At 40.8% G+C, this 16,025-nt stretch overlaps 1 protein-coding gene across 1 annotated transcript; it reads right to left on the bottom strand.

Annotated features, from left to right (window-relative positions):
- Window positions 1-1,725: 1,725 nt before the first annotated feature.
- atp6v0a2a (ATPase H+ transporting V0 subunit a2a) lies at window positions 1,726-14,373 on the bottom strand. Its single transcript, XM_026173964.1, has 20 exons — window positions 13,661-14,373; window positions 13,290-13,368; window positions 12,997-13,094; window positions 10,719-10,856; window positions 10,269-10,366; window positions 10,022-10,148; window positions 9,805-9,887; window positions 9,627-9,720; window positions 9,344-9,556; window positions 8,731-8,881; window positions 8,478-8,617; window positions 8,235-8,392; window positions 8,052-8,142; window positions 7,849-7,967; window positions 5,995-6,205; window positions 5,780-5,899; window positions 5,574-5,696; window positions 5,200-5,317; window positions 4,889-5,060; window positions 1,726-2,415 (listed from the first exon to the last, which is right to left on the bottom strand). The coding sequence occupies exons 1-20, from the start codon at window positions 13,769-13,771 to the stop codon at window positions 2,313-2,315; spliced, it is 2,547 nt and encodes an 848-aa protein (XP_026029749.1). The 5' UTR covers window positions 13,772-14,373; the 3' UTR covers window positions 1,726-2,312.
- Between the last annotated feature and the right edge of the window lie 1,652 nt (window positions 14,374-16,025).

Below are 16,025 nucleotides of genomic sequence, written 5' to 3'. Positions count from 1 at the left end.
CGTTGCTTCTTTACGTGCCTGTCAGGGGCGTTTCCAGAGTTTATTAAATGGGGTGGGACTGCTTTAACAGATATTCAAGCTTATATGCAGTCCTCTTATTTTATATTGAGTATGTCAAGTAGCAGTTTTTGTTTTCTTCTTCTCTTCTGTTGTCACTTTCTGTCTTATGTTGCCTTCTTTGTGATTTGTCCTGTCTACTTTCATGCCACCTATATTGAATATAATCATAGACTTCCTTTATTCGCAGATCATCGTCTGCTTTTTGTAGTCCAGTGTTCTTTATATTCCTTCTGTGCTTCTGGATGTTTCATAGCATTTACATGTTGCTTGCTCCTCATTTGGATTGTTTGTTGATGGTGTCTGATTCCCTGTATGTAACCACTGCCTGTTTTTGATTAAACTTCTGGATTTTTGGACTCTTATTCTGTCTTAGAACAATAAGTGGGTGCTCTTGCTCCCGCAACGCTTACAGAATAACAGACCCTCTTATTTAAATACTAAGTAAATTCTACTAAAATGATAAATGCATGAAAATTATTTTTAAGATGAAGGTATTAATTTTTTGCATTTGCCTTCTAATTAAATACATACTCAGCAGCATTAGAACTGCCTTAATTCTTCACAGAATAGATTCAACACGTTGCTGGAAACATCCCACACAGATTTCGATCCATGTTGACATGTTGCTGCAGATTTGTTGCTCAGTTTTGATGCAGTTTTTATCTGAAGTCGCATCCAGTGTGGTCTTCTGCTGTCGTCCATCTGCTTCAAGGTTCAATATGCTGTACATCCAAAAGTGCTCTTGTGCATACCCTGACTGTAATAAGTGGTTACAAGTGTTTTCCTGTTAGTCTGAAGCAGTCTGGACATTCTCCTCTGACATTACAAAAGGCATTTTCATTCAGAGAATGGGTGTTTTCTGTTTTTCAGTCCTGTATACCCTGGAGATGGTTGTTTGACAAAATCCCACAACCCAAAAAAATAAATGCAAATGCAGTGTGGTCTACACCCCTAAATGGAATAGTTTGCTGAAATTTGATTGGTTAGATTATTGTCTGTTGAAAAGGTGAGTGTATGTTTAAAGCTAGTCCTTTGTTTGTATTATTAGTATTACTATAATATACCACCAAAGTGACATATTATACACAAATAGATGCACATATTTGCATATATGCAAAATATTTCATTAAACATTAATTAATTATTTTGATTTATAGCTTTATTTTTCATAAGCTTATTAATCACTTCAGATTTTGACTAAAAATGACCTGAAGCAGGTTTTTAGTGTAATTAAACTGACATTTTAAAAAATTCCAGTAAAATGTGTGCATCACAGAGCCAGTGAAATCACAACAAACATTTTTATTTTTGCTTGCATTTCTTGGAACCTTTATTTAACACGTCAAAATGGTAAAATATTCAACTATTATTGTACGGACGATAATTTAAATAAATACCATGATTAATTATCATTAACAAATGCAATAAGCGGTATCAACAAAGAAAGAAAGACCTAAGACTTTTTGTCTTTTTTTTCTGTAGTATTTCAGTGTTTTTTCTTCTTCTATAGATTATAGGGGAGGTTACATTTAAATAAATGCATTAATAAGTAAATAAGCAAACAGCAAAGTTGATTATTTTCATTTGGCATCATCGCAGTTATCTGTGAAAACTTTCAATTTGTACAATCATTTCTGCAAAGTGCGTTGTGACAGCCTCACAAAAAAGGGTTGCAATGGTTTAATTTGTCTTTAAATTTACTGCCTAAAAGTATTTCTTTCATCACAAGGAGAAGAAATTTAAAAAACAAACAAACCCATTATTAGATATCGTCATAAAAAAACAACAACAACAAAAAAAAAATCTCTATGGCACTACATCAGGATGCTTGATATGGTTTTTAGACGCTGCTGTAACATCTGAAACTTTACGTTGCACTGTATTAACTGTTTAAATACCATGTTGTAAGTAATGCAAAAACCAGTTTACACAGCACAGTGTAAATGAAATATTTAAATCAAACCCAACTGGTGCGATGAGTAGTGCTGAGCAATGTTTCACCTACAAAACCCAAATAGCAGAACAAGGACTGCGAGCCTCTGTATACTCAGACGTCTGCTGGGTGCAGTAGTAAGGCAGTCAGCACAGCCGATAACATTTAAAAACTGTCGTGGTGAAAAACACTGCTACAAGAATGACTTTTAAATCAATTGTCTTGAAGGTTTGTTTATCACAGTGCGAATTGTTCCAACTTCCAGTAACCTTCCGAACTGTAAAGTCTGTTTCCAGTCATATCCGGTAATTCAGAGGTTTCAAAGCAAGCCGTCTTGCTCAAAAACGGAGGGCAGCAGGGAGAAGTCGAAGGGCACAAACTTGACACCGGTCCCGTGGTAGAATTTGTTCTGAAACTCCACCCTGAGATCAAACAGAAAAGTGAGAGAGATCACTTTAACAAAGGTGGACTAATTAACGATGAAGGCACACTTGATTTTCAACTCAGTATTATCATAACTGATGCTTTTACTTTATAGCTAAATAACAGGCATGATTATATCATTCAACTTATCTGCTGCTTTAATAGTGAAGACACGTGAGCTTCCAGTTTAGCTACATGAAAATAAAAGAACTGAAGAAAATAATATTTGCATGTTTTCATGGGTAAACAGGTGAATACATTCACATGTGTTTCTAGCAGTCATAGCATTGATTACTGGTTTGATATTATTATATTTGTAGTCTTCCCACTGTCTCCCTGTCTTGTTTGTATGCTCTATGTTATTACGTTTAGGGCTAGTCTTGTCTCCAATGTTTTCTTTTGTTTATTTCCTGTCTGAAGCTTTCTTTCACCTCTTGCACTAGTTTAACTTCCTGCTTCATGATTATCTGCCCTAACTGTCTTCAGCTGTGTGTAATTGCTTTCATTTGTGTCTCATTTCTCTTGTTTACCATCCCAAATTAATCCTCTGTGTACACTCAGCCCTGTCTTCCTTATTATTTTCACTGGATTTTCCTCCTGTGAGCCTTTTGACTCCAGAACTATCTCGATTCACAGCTGATTTTTGGCTTTTTGCTGTTTAGTTTATGGCTTGTACTTATTTTAAATTGTGTTTTTAGTTTGTATTTGGGACCAAAAATGAAAGGATGACAGTTACAGTCTACAGCATCATAGTAAACTCAGTCTTACACTCAACATTAAGGAAACTGTAAGTTTGCCTCTTCTTTAAGGCTCAATGACTCAACAAAACAAAACAACAACAACAACAATTAAAAAAAGTCCCTGCATTAAGACTTCTTAGAGGTTATTTCATGCCGGAAAAAGTTTCCTGACATCTTCACGTGTAAGTTAATGTTTCAGCTCTTGTTCAAAACCAAAAGCTACATCAACCAAGCCTCTTATAATGATTCACAAATGAAAAGGAGATTAAAAATGTTAGACAATCATTATTTCAAAAGATTGTTGATCATAAACTCATCACGAAGCTACAGTTACTGAGCTTTTGCCACAGAGGCCCACAGACTGGAACTTTCTCTAATCTGAAATCTGTGGACTCTGTACTTTCTTTAAAAATGCAGATAAAAATGCGTCTTTTAAAACTTGCCTGGTAACTTTTTATTTTTGTACGTTTTTGTTGTTCATCATTTTTTGCTGTGAAGCACTTTGTGATATTTGTCTTGATAGGTGCTACATAAATACAATTTTTTACTTCCTTACATAATCAGGCTTATATGAGTTTTTAGCTCAAGAACACAAACAAACAGTACCACTACCTCTGCGCTCTTATACGAGATATTTAAACTCATTTGGGAAAACAGCCTTTTCTGTTGATTTATGACTTTAAGCTTGTACTGTTTTTGCTAATTGTGTTAATATTTAAGTATTTTAAACGCCTAGGCTTTAGGGCAGGAGTGCCAATCTCATTTAACATTGCAGACCACATTGATCTTAAGTGGGTCAGACCAATGAAACTCCCCTTTCTGTCAGTGTGAGGAAGTTTAACTACATATTGGATTGCTCAGATATCTTGATATATGAAAAAGAAGTGCAATTTTTACAGTCTATCACTGTTTTTTCTACATGATAACAAATGTTCATGTAGTAAATGAAAGACATCTGTCAGCAGAACTCTTTGGGATATAAATTAGAAATAAATGTGTTAAGTTATAAAAAAAAGTTCTGGTAGCTTATTGGTAATTAAATTGTTTATCTATACTTCATTACTTTGGTGTAGCATAAATGGACATAGGGGAAGACTTTGTCAGGCTCACTGAGAGGTTTTGGAAAATGTGAAGGGTCAAAATTTTTAAAACATCGCTTTGAGTGAGGTTGGAGTCTTTCAGGCCAATTCTGGCCCCAGGGCCTTATGTTTGACACTGCAGCTCTAGGGACTGGCACTGAAATGTAGCTATATTATGTATAAATATCCCATCAATGCTTTGGTTTGTGGTGTTGCTCATGCTAGGTTCATCAACATAAGTAGGGGCCAACCTACACATTACACCTACAGGAGCTGCTCAGTTGCGCATGCCATGAAGCTCCCAGTGCACAGTTTTTGTGCTGATGTTAATATCAGACGAAGTTTGGAACTCTGCAGTTACTGAGTCAGAGAGTGTCGGTGGTTCCACCGTTCCACTGTGAAGTAACACATCTTTCAGTTGATCGTGAAATTCAGCGAGCTCTGTAGAACGACCCATTCTTTCACACGTTTGCAAAAACAGACTGCATGATCATGGGACATGAATTTATACACCTGTGGCAGTGCGACAAAAAACATCTAAATTCAAAGGTTAAGAAGTATGGTCCACTTTTGTTTATATAGTTTATCTGTCTGTATGAAGAAAACTCACATACAGATTAGCCAGTGCAATAAAGAGGAGCACACAGCCTCACCAGTGAAGTCGGAGAGCGTGGAGGAACGCTGATAAGCCTTCCATGACGAGCAGGATAGACACCGTAAGCGTGGCGAAGAGGCCGAACACAGGGACCAAAAGCACTACACCGACTTTTGTGGTGATCCTGAAACCCAGGCGCATTACCATGTCCCACAGCACCTCCGACAGCTCTGAAGCCGACAGAAACAGCGCACAACAAACGAGATTTACAAAAATGAAGGCGTACCAAATGTCGAGAATTGCATAGTAAGCAGAAAGAAAGAGGCACAGGCAGCTCGTGGGAAGACGGCTTGACCTGAATGCACTTACGGGCATGAGCCAGGCTGAGTGCCCAGAGACGCAGGTAGGACGCAGTGTTGGAAATGCAGCCCAGGCAGTACTCTATGGTGTGAATGACCTGGTGCAGCAGCACATCTGCAAAGTCAAACTGCAAAACAGTTCAGATTATGTATAAAATATTAAGCCTAATTCCTACTGTTAAAAAAGGTTAGGATTTATTAACGTATGCTGTAATGCTGGTACTGAATTAGCTCCACTGGTGGCCCTGTTCTGCTGCCCTACTTTGTCTTGTCTAATGCTGAATACCACAGGTACAATTAGCAAGGTGGATAGAAAAATGAAGACACACTGAATCACACTTAAACTGACAGATTCCTTAATGTAAGAGATCATTTTTCTCTGACCTCTTTGGGAAGAGCTTCTCTGTTGGTCACTTCATCAAGTCCCTCCTCTTCATCATCATCATCATCATAGGATGGTGCTGTGGAGCCGTCATCCTCGCTTACGCGCCTCACCCTCTCATAACCCTGAGGTGTGGTAACAAATACTATTTTTAGGTACTGAATAAAGATCCAAAATAACAGACTGCGGTATTTTGGACTAGACTCACTCTGCGTCTGCGCAGCCCTTTGCCTCCACGGTAGAGCCAATACAAGTAGAGAGGTTTTCCGAACAGCAGCACAGGAACTGACAGCATCGCTATGACAAGTAGGAAGATTTGCAGGCCAATCTGTGGAAGCAAGGCGGCATGCTTAAACTCATGCTATAATGAGTATCCACCCGAATAGAAGCCGATCGACAGATTATTATTACCAGGACACATACCTGCCCTGGGTATAGACGAGTGATATCCTTCCCCTGCATGACAAACATGTTGATGAAGTGGATGAGGATGCTGGGCGCCTGGCTGGAGTAACGTGCATCAAACATCAACCACTTGTATAAAATCATGAAAACCAAATAGCCAAAGAGACACAGCAGGAAGAGCAGCTCAGGAAGAAACAGCAGGTAGACGTTGAACTTCTGTCGGAAGTGCCTGAAGGGAGAAAAAGTGTACAGGGATAAAAGAAAAAGTGTTATGACTTAATGTAAACAAAAAAATAAAGTAGTTTGTGAGTAATAAGACCATAGCAGGAATGCTATGTGTGTGTCACTGCCTGCACACGTGTGCTGATGTAATGCAAAACGGCAATACTGCAGCTTTTTATTGTATTCTACAGCTTAGTAATATTCTTTGGTTTCTGAGTTGCCACCACTTTAAATCTCAAAGATCGTCACTGGAATTCTTTTCTTTCAGTGCCTCCTGGGATGTGAATCTACTCAGATTCACATCCCAGGAGGCACTGAAAGAAAAGAATTCCAGGTATGATTCCTAGCCATCATCTTCCAGCAGAACTGTGATCACCAAACTTCATTACTTCTTTGTCAACATAGCCTGGTAGCAGATGATGATGATGATGATGATGATGAGATAGCCTTTATTTTTCAGTTGCAGTTGCCCACAACCGAGATGACAGACCTTGCCAACCGTACATACAATACACAAACATCACATTGGGGAGACAGGTCAGGCTAGGGGGAAAAAAAACATTGAAACGTGTAACACAAAAGGATAATACAGGAATGCACAGATATCAACACACCATAGCACAATAAACACAGACAAGCAACATGGGAAAGTGTTCCAGTGTGTACAGCTGATCTGGGACCGCTGCAATCTTCGATTGCGCCTCCAGCTGATCCGGTGTCCACATTGGATGGGAGGTAAGCATGGGAGGAGGCGCTGGATTCGGGGTAGGGAGGGTGATAGTGAGGGCGTATCAGTGTATGTGTTTCGTGCGTGTACATGTGTGTCTGTGTGTGTGTGTGTGTATCCTGTGTTCAGCTGAGAGAAAGTGTCACCACGCCCGGTTAAGCGTCAGTCAACAGTCTCCAGTGGACTCAGGTGGCCTTGAAGGAGGTACAAAGAGTTCTGACAACAATCCTGTTATCATGGGAAGAATTTGTTGTTCCAGTCAGCTTCAACCTTGGCAGGACTTCAGCTGGCACCAGGGGGGCCGCATGAGTGAAGATGGTGAATGTTTGGGTTTCGTGCGAACAACTGCATCCAATTTTTACAGTTGGTCTAGTGTCCATCACTGGTCACCAGTTCTCTCAATTCCCCTTGTTCTTCTCCAAGATCTTATCCATATTGCGTTCAAAACAGTCTGAGTACTCACAGCCCAATCGTCTATCATGTCGGCCAGCCTTATGGGATTTTGAACAGCTGTAGACGCTTCTTGTTCTTCGATAAGCCAGGTCCAAGCCAGCTCCAATTAGCCCGAACTCTGCAATCATGGTTCCAAATTGGTAGGTGTCGTTTATTGTCCTCCATCGGGAGTGTCACCAGACACACGACGCAACCGACCATCGAGTATCTGGCAGCAAACGTCTCCACAGGACAATCGGGCTCTCCCAAGCCCAGCAGGGTGTCAATTCCATTACGGGACCAGTTGATCAAATCCATAATTCTTTAGGTTTTAGAGAACAAGACTGAGAAACTCTTTGAGGGTTAGAGTTAGACGAGACTAGACAAACACATAGAAGCAGCAGCAGGCAAGATAAGGGAGGGAGAGGGGAAAGATGCGAGAGCCAAAGAGGGAGATATATGAAGTAAAAACAATTTTCTGAGTCACTTACAAATGGTTGAAGACACTCAGAACCACACCGAAGCTCATGTGAATGACTCCGATGACAACTGACATCTTCATCTTGTAAGAGTTGAGGAAGGACAGACGGTTCACTGCCAGGTTCCATATCTGATGGTGTATTAAAAAGCATTTCAGTGAAAATGACAGAAGGAGGTTGTATTTTGAGTATGATGCCTAAGTGCAGTTACTCACAGGATCGATGCCAAATGGGTACGGTCCATTAAAAACACCACTGACATTAGGGTCTAATGTGAGCAAAGCATTTGTTTGGAGCGTTTTGTTTCTACAGAGTAAAAAGACGAAAATAAATTAGAAACAAGTAAAAGGACTTCGTGCACTGATATGTTTAAGTGTGCGTTTGCACTGATAACTCACGTCCACTGACTATGAGTGAACATAGCCTTGACGCTCCAGCCAGAGCCAAATATATTAAGAGACTTGGAGAAACAGTCGTTGTAAATGAGGCCGGTGTAGATGGAAAAAAGCCCCATCATCAGGATGATGTAGCGACCGCTGAAAAACGTAGCCCATATCTGAGAGCAATGAAAATGATAAGCCTAAGCTGATTTACGATACTCCAGCTCTGCATTATAGATGATCATAACAGGTCATTCCCACCTCATTACTGGAGCGTTTCTTCTTCTGCTTTTTTTCCATCAGCACCATCCACAAGGCGAAGAGGCTCATCACCATCCCGTGGCCGAGGTCACCAAACATCACAGCAAACAGAAACGGGAATGTGATGATGGTGTAGGGAGCTGTTGATGATGGAAACATGATCAGCTTATTTATTCTGAGCTCCTTTCGAAAGAAAACAAAGAGATGCTTTTGCTGCTATTCACAAAAACACAGTATGACTACTTCTTCTTACCTGGGCTTACCTCGCGATAGTCCCCCACCCCATAGGCCTCCACAATGCTCTGAAAACCAGCAGTAAACTTGTTGGATCTTAAGAGGGTGGGCGGAGTGTCAGTGCTCGGGATGCGATTTACAAAAGACGGTACGGTGGCGTCACCTTTTCTCTGATGATAAAAGACGTACAACATCAACAGGGGCATTTTATAGACCTGTGATATTCTAAACCTTTCTGGCCCTTAACTTCATTATTATAGTCAGGTAATCACAGGAACATTTGTTCTTTTCTAGGTGAGAGATTTTATATTAAAGCAACCAAATAAGCTGAATAAAGCAGGAGGAATGGTACAAGAAGAGAAAAAAGTGCCTACTGAAGCAAAAACCTGGAAAAACAAATGCTGCAGATAATAATGCCAAGAGAAAAAAACAAGAAACATTTTGTTTTACAGTACAGTACGCAGAGTCCTCGGGGAAAACATTAGTGTGATTCAAACAATTCTAACTTATTAATTTAAATGCCAGACTAAGGATAAAATTGTAAAATCTTACAATTTGGGGAGCATTAAAATTATTTTGCTTGAATAATAGCAATAAATATTCAGCGTTTAAACTCAGAACGTTGTACTCACTGAGCCTTCTTCTAGCGCCCCCCTCAGGTTTGCGAGGTCACTGACGGGACACCACACCTCGGCAATCAGACACTTGTTGGTGACATCGAAGCTGCAGAGGTTGAGGATGTGATAGATGGCTTTCATCTTTTTCACCTGCACCACCCAGGTATAGACAGATTCTGAGGCCTTCTGCAGAACCTGCCTCAAGTAGTCTTCAGTGCGATGAAGCACCTGCAGGAAACAGCAGTTAACTACAAGCCAGCTCTGAACTTGCGATGATTAAAAAGGGCTTCAGTCCTACATTGTTAAGGTCTTGGATGCGCGTCCTTAAGCTGTCCAACACATCGGCTCGCTCCTCATCATTCTCAGGGTGTGGATAAAGGTGGCAGTGGTAACTGAGGGAAACAAAGGCAGATGTCCAGGCTGATAATGATGGAGAATATAGTGACTATTAAAGGGTAAAGCTGGCTAATTCTTACCAATCGCAGATTTTTTGCACTTTCTGTCCAATTTGGTCTCCCCAGAACGAGATGAGAAACACCACACTTTTGCTTATCTCACCCTGAAACAGCACAGTTCAGACCCGTTGACACTAAAGTGCTGAGCTCACGCTAACAGAACACGTCAGCTAATTCTTACCTGCAGTGTAATTATTAGATTTCCTCACAACATTAAGACGACATTCAAACGACTTACAGTGTCAAGATCGGCCAGGTTTTCGTCCACTTCTGCATAGCTGAGGATGGTGTAACCCTTACACACTCTCCACAACATCCGCTCAAAGGCCTCCACCTTCACCCGCTGGATCAGACCCGAAACAAACCTACACCCAGGACAGATCAGGTAAGGTTTTGCTTTTGTTTTTCTTTTTAAAAATGTCCGTGGAGGAACTTTACGACATCTGGTCGAGTGGCTGTGAATACATAAATAATACGGAGCTCACCCGAGCTTGGCGCCGAGCCTCTGCATGCCAGTGGATCCTGTGACCGAGTCTGTCTCCATGGTGGGGAACTCTTCATACTGGTTACCAAGAGCCTCGTGCTAATTATAAAAAGGAACATGTTTCATTTATGACGGCTTCCATCGAGTGCTCCTCGCACACTTCTAGCACACAAAGCTGATGTAATGTTCACACGCTGGACTGTAATGTTTACTCTCACAGCTGACTGTCTCACAGCCCGGGTGAGTCAGGTGGCGCTGGTAACAGCTGCACTGTGACCGTGTTATTAATTAAAGTCAGCATTAGTTCCAGCTCTGTCACTGAGGGAAATAAAACATGTCAGCGACAAGAAAACAAGATGCTGCCGGGGAGGCGAGGGTAGGCGCCTCGCCGAAGGAGCAAGGAGCAAGAAACTGATGCGAGAAAAGATCAAAGAGACGGAAACGCACTCACTCTGGAGCGGCTGTGGATGAAGGTCCGCGTGATCTTCAGCATGTGCGTGTATTCGGTGAGCTCGAGGAGGTTCCTCTGAAGCTTCTCTTTGTTCTTCGCCACCTCGCTCAGCTCCATCTCCAGCCTTTGAAGCTGCTCCTGAACAGGACAAGGAACACGCCAAAAATCAATAAAAAATAAATGAATAAATCTACTCACAGTATTTTATTTCATTCAGGCAACCACGCCAGTGTGCAGGAAGCATGCGTGCAGCAGCGATGAGAGGCTTGTGCTTGTGACGCCGTGAAAGAGTGACCCATATTTGACTGTCTGTCATTTTAGACAATCAGATATGGGTCAGCTGTGATTCGCTCCCAACTGCAACAATCAACAGCAGGCTCGGTCTGCTGCTGAGGCAGGAGGATTCGATTAAAGGCTGCAAGCCTTGACAGCATTTTAGTAGCAAAAGAAGCAGTTCTCACATGAAACTGCTCACAACCCTTGTGGATTTCCAAGTAACCGGGTCATGATTTGTGAAATGGCACATTGCTGCTTTTAAAAAAATATTATGATCAATTTTGTCACGTTGTGCACCACAAAGCCAATGCTACCTAGTTTCTAGTTTATCTATGTGGAGAATATTTGCTTTTTGGGTGAGTGAACCTTTAGGTCTCAGTTCATCAGCTGAAAAACCTGTTCAGTTAAGTTGGTGAACCAGCAGATTCAAGTCAAAGTTTATTTCTAAGACTGCATTTGCATAATAAAAGAAAGGGTACTCTGCTCGACTGGACCCGAAAGGAAAATGAGAAAAGTAGGTTTTCAAAAGCGTTTTAAAATGACTGAGAAACTGGGCAGCTCACTGCAAAAAGGCAGGTTGTGCCAACACTGAAAAGACTCGATCGCCTCTGCTTTCAAAGCCTGGCTCTAAGAGGAGCTGGCTCGTACACCTCTGTGCTCTGGCAGGATTGTAGGGTTTCAAAAGTTTAAACCACTGAGACTATTAAAAACAAGAAATAAATTTTTAACTGGTTTTGGTAAATGGAGAGCCTAAACTGGAATATTGGGACCAATTTTCTACCATTTCGCCGCCGTGTATGCAGACGCAACCTTCACTTGAGTTATGTATAACACAAAACCCAACAACAAACGATGTCATAATGGGCTACAGGCTGAAAATAAATGAAAACACGTTTGTCATCAGCTGCAGTTAAGTTCAAGAAGTGAATTCTATTCACTTCTATTGGTGGGATCGCTGAGACAAACTCGTGCGGTGCAGACAAACTTTATAGACTAGCTTAAATATGTCTGAAATATATCTACATCATGATGAGATGAACAAATCGTTTATCCAGCAATTGATAAGCGACGAGAAAAAACAAATTGCTTTACTACAGTAGGATCTTTTAAACAGAGATATGAATGTTTTATTTCTTTAACCCTCTCATGAGGCTAAAATGGGCCAATGGGGTCATTTGTGATAATCCTATGAGTAGTTCATGCCAGGCCTGAAGCTCTGGATCACATACAAAAAAAACCCCATAGGCATGTGTGTTAATTTTATCTTCATCATATCAATGCATACAGTAAGATAGAAAAAAATGAACAATAAGTACATGTATTAATTATTTTTCTTTTTTTACAAGCTCAGTTTTCATCGTATGAGAGAAAGTAATTACTTCCAGATACTTTTAGTGTCACACATTGCAATCACTAAACTAAAAATTGTTTAGAAAAATGTATTTACAAACAACAACGTACAGGTAACATCACTGTTTGTTTTATCATTTATAATTTGTTCTAAATGCTATTTAGAGCTTGATAATCCCGTTACTCTAGCTAGTTTATATAGCAAGTCTCATCCAGGTTGATTAGGGCATCTACGAGGAGTTAGAGAATAGATATTATAGTAAGAAGATACAGGAATACTGTTTGTCCATGACTCTATATGTGCTTGTCATACCTATACAGTTTCCTTTATATACAACAGGTATTCCAGTGTAATTAATTAATAATAGTTTTCAATCAAAAAACAAGAGGAATTCTGGCTCCTCACCGTCACCTGAGCTATTTTCATCATCACCTCAAGTTTTCTGCAGCTCTGTTAGCCACTGTTCACAACAAAACATCACAATGTAGCGTTTAGAGGCAGAAAGTTACAACCCAATCAAAGCCTCTGATTAAAAAAACAAATGTCTAAATGCACTAGAGGGTCAAGTTCTGGAAAATCACTGAGTAGGGTATTAAAATGAATGTAAATCCTGCATTACCCCCACTTCCCAATATATTGGCATATACTCACCATGATCTCCAGGACCTGTCTTGGGGGTGGAGCAAGTGGACTCTCATCCTCCTGTGGAATGGCTATTTTAGCCTTCTGGATCTCCCTCAGGAGGTAGCCTGTGCACACAGATTTGCTGATTGTTTGTTTTTCATATTAATTACTACTTAGCCATCAGAGGAAGCGGTGAAGCCTAAATCTCTGAGGGCAAACTTTTTACAAAGCACAGTCAACCACGACTTTCTTGCTAAATTAACTGTACAGGTGCGTGCTCAGGGTTTGGAGCACGCATCCCAGGTGCTCTCCGTTCTTACCCAGAATCCTCTCCATCTCCTCGCATCTCTTGATTTCGCTGACGAAGCGCCGCTGGAATGAGCTGACACTCGGGTTGAGCTGAAACAAGAGGAGCATCACAAGTCAGACGGATGCAGATTACTGCATGATGCATAATAACATCATGGTGAGGTTCAGCAAAGTGATGTGGTTTTTTTATATTATTAAAACTCTATCCTCCTCTTGCTGGCCAGGTATAGACACTGTATATCATCTAGATAGATGCCCCGTCTTGCTCCCCTCCCTTAAATATGCATGCATAATCAATTAAATCGGTTGACAAAATGCAAATACTCTTTAAACTGGTGACACACATCTTCCATTCACGCAGTGAAGTGTTTTGTCTACTTACATCTCGGAACTCGACCAGCCCCAGCTCTCCGAGCTCACTAATGCAGTCATATTCAGAGCCGGACTGCAGAAACAATTGCGCCAAGCACATCTCCTCACTCCTGAACACCATCTTTATCTGCCACACAGACAGATCCTCCTCCGCTGCCTCGTAATCTCCCCCCTGCCCCCCACGGTAGCCTACTGAACGCGGACGACGAGCCGTTCACTACAAGCGAAAACACGACATCGCAACAAATCAGCGAAATGAGCCCCTCAGCCAATTACCTCGCCCCCGGGATTAATTAATGCATCCATATTAATAATTACGAATAATTACGACAAGAGGGGGGGTGGGACTGTCCTCATACTGCGCCGGTTTGTTTTTCAGCGGGAGGGTCGCCGGGTATCTACTGAATAAAGAGCAGCAAAACAAAGGAAGAAAGCTCCCCGATGCACCTTTTACGCGGAGCGATCGCGGAGAAAGGCGTCATCCTGAGGAATCTTTACCTCTGACACCTGTCATCATCACAGCGCAAAAACACAGAAAGACAAAGAAAAAACCCGAAAAACGACACAACACAAATGGAAACGAGCAACAGGCAAGCTAGAGGATAAATTATCAACCCGTCACGCAGACAAACGGGGCTAAAGGCGGCCTCGCCGGTTAAAAATAAGCCACAGTCAGAAATAGGCTACGGCCTTTATTCGCGCTACGTCGCCCGGCAATTGACACAGATTGCGTCCCCCGGGTTGCCAGGTACGGTCGCATCCTCTGAAATAACCCGTCTTTCTCAGTTTATCTTTAAAAAAAAAGCTACCTCGGAGCTCAGTAGCAGCCGGGTGACCTCACTACATACCCACTGCAGTAGTTTACCAGGCACAGGTATGATTAAAAAAAAAAACCTAATATCAAAAATACATAATCATGAAAATAAGCTTTAAATTAAAAAAAAAAGTCTCCTCCTCTTCTCTTTTGCTTAAACCAGGAAGGAGTGACACAGCATACACGTAGCAGAAGGAAACAGAAAAATAATTACTATATATAATATTTATTGATCGTTTTGAATATATGTAATGTCCTGATGTATTAAAACGAATAAGCAAATTAATTAAGCTAATTATTTGCTGTATAGTGACTGTAAACTAACAGTGGGGAAATCATGCTCTGTGTCTGATTTGAATGAATGTGAAATATGAAGGAATATTACTCGGTCATTTTATCTGTGGTGATTGTGAACACCCCCATCACAATTAACGATTATATATATATATATATATATATATATATATATATATATATATATATATATATATATATATATAAACAAACCCCTTAATTCTTTCTTTTGTCTCTTGAATGGCAACTGTTTTTTTTTTTTGTTTTTTTTTTTAAAAAGGGGGTTAGCTCACAAACCTGGCAACCAGCGCATCTTCTTATTCGGTTCCACCGCTGAAAACCGACCGACCATATGCTTTTCTTTGTATGTGAAAGTCTTTCTTTGGGCTGTTTTCGGGCGGTGATTTGAACGTTTTTAAAAATAGAGTTTTAGTTTTGATAACTTTTTCCAGAGGATTTGAATACAGCCAATCACCTGCTGCAGCACATAATCGATGAGACACGCACAACGTGACTCAACACTAATGTCACCTGTGTGATGTTTTATAAGAAGTAAGAAATCATGGAGTTATCATCTTGCAAGCAGGGACTCACATATTACATTTACATGTCTTTGTTTGTGCACATTCTCATACAACCACTTTATAAACCAGAGGTCAGAGATTCATCCATTAGAACTTTCAGCATCGCACTCAAAATCTCAGAAATCCTCATAGATGGCGAGACAAGCCGTTTCCAGTAATTTGACAGATAGCTGTCAGATAGTGAGAAGAAAGGTGGTTTTGGCTGCTCCCTTAAACCCAAAAGATCACCATAGCGGATGGATCCGGGCGCTAAGCTTGTAACTGGGAGCAGCTAAGGTTGGATTTGTGTCACCTGTTAGTGACAAACCAGGGACGTTCACAAATAACCACTATAATACAGATATAATACAATACAAAAGCTGTCATAACACAGTTCATCCGGTTGAGCGGAGCCACTGCTTACAAAACAGAGAACGCAGTGGTGTCGTAACAAGGTGTGGAGTGTTTTGTAAAGTAGATTGTGTCGGTCCATCCTCTGCAGCTATAACAGCTTCAGCTCTCTTGGAAGGCTTTCAACAAGGTTTAGGAGTGTGTTTATAGGAACTTTTGACCATTCTTCCAGAAGAGTATTTGTGAAATCAGACCCTAGGTCAGATTTATGGAAAAGAAAAGACAAGCTGCTTGGCTCTGATGACCCATATGACATGTTCTCATCAGTGGGGGAGGCAGAAAGACAATAAACA

Source organism: Astatotilapia calliptera, chromosome 7 (assembly GCF_900246225.1).
Source record: "Astatotilapia calliptera chromosome 7, fAstCal1.2, whole genome shotgun sequence".
NCBI classification, from domain to species: Eukaryota; Metazoa; Chordata; class Actinopteri; order Cichliformes; family Cichlidae; genus Astatotilapia; species Astatotilapia calliptera.
The sequence above is the reverse complement of the archived record's forward strand: the minus strand, read 5'-3'. Positions and strand labels throughout refer to the sequence as shown.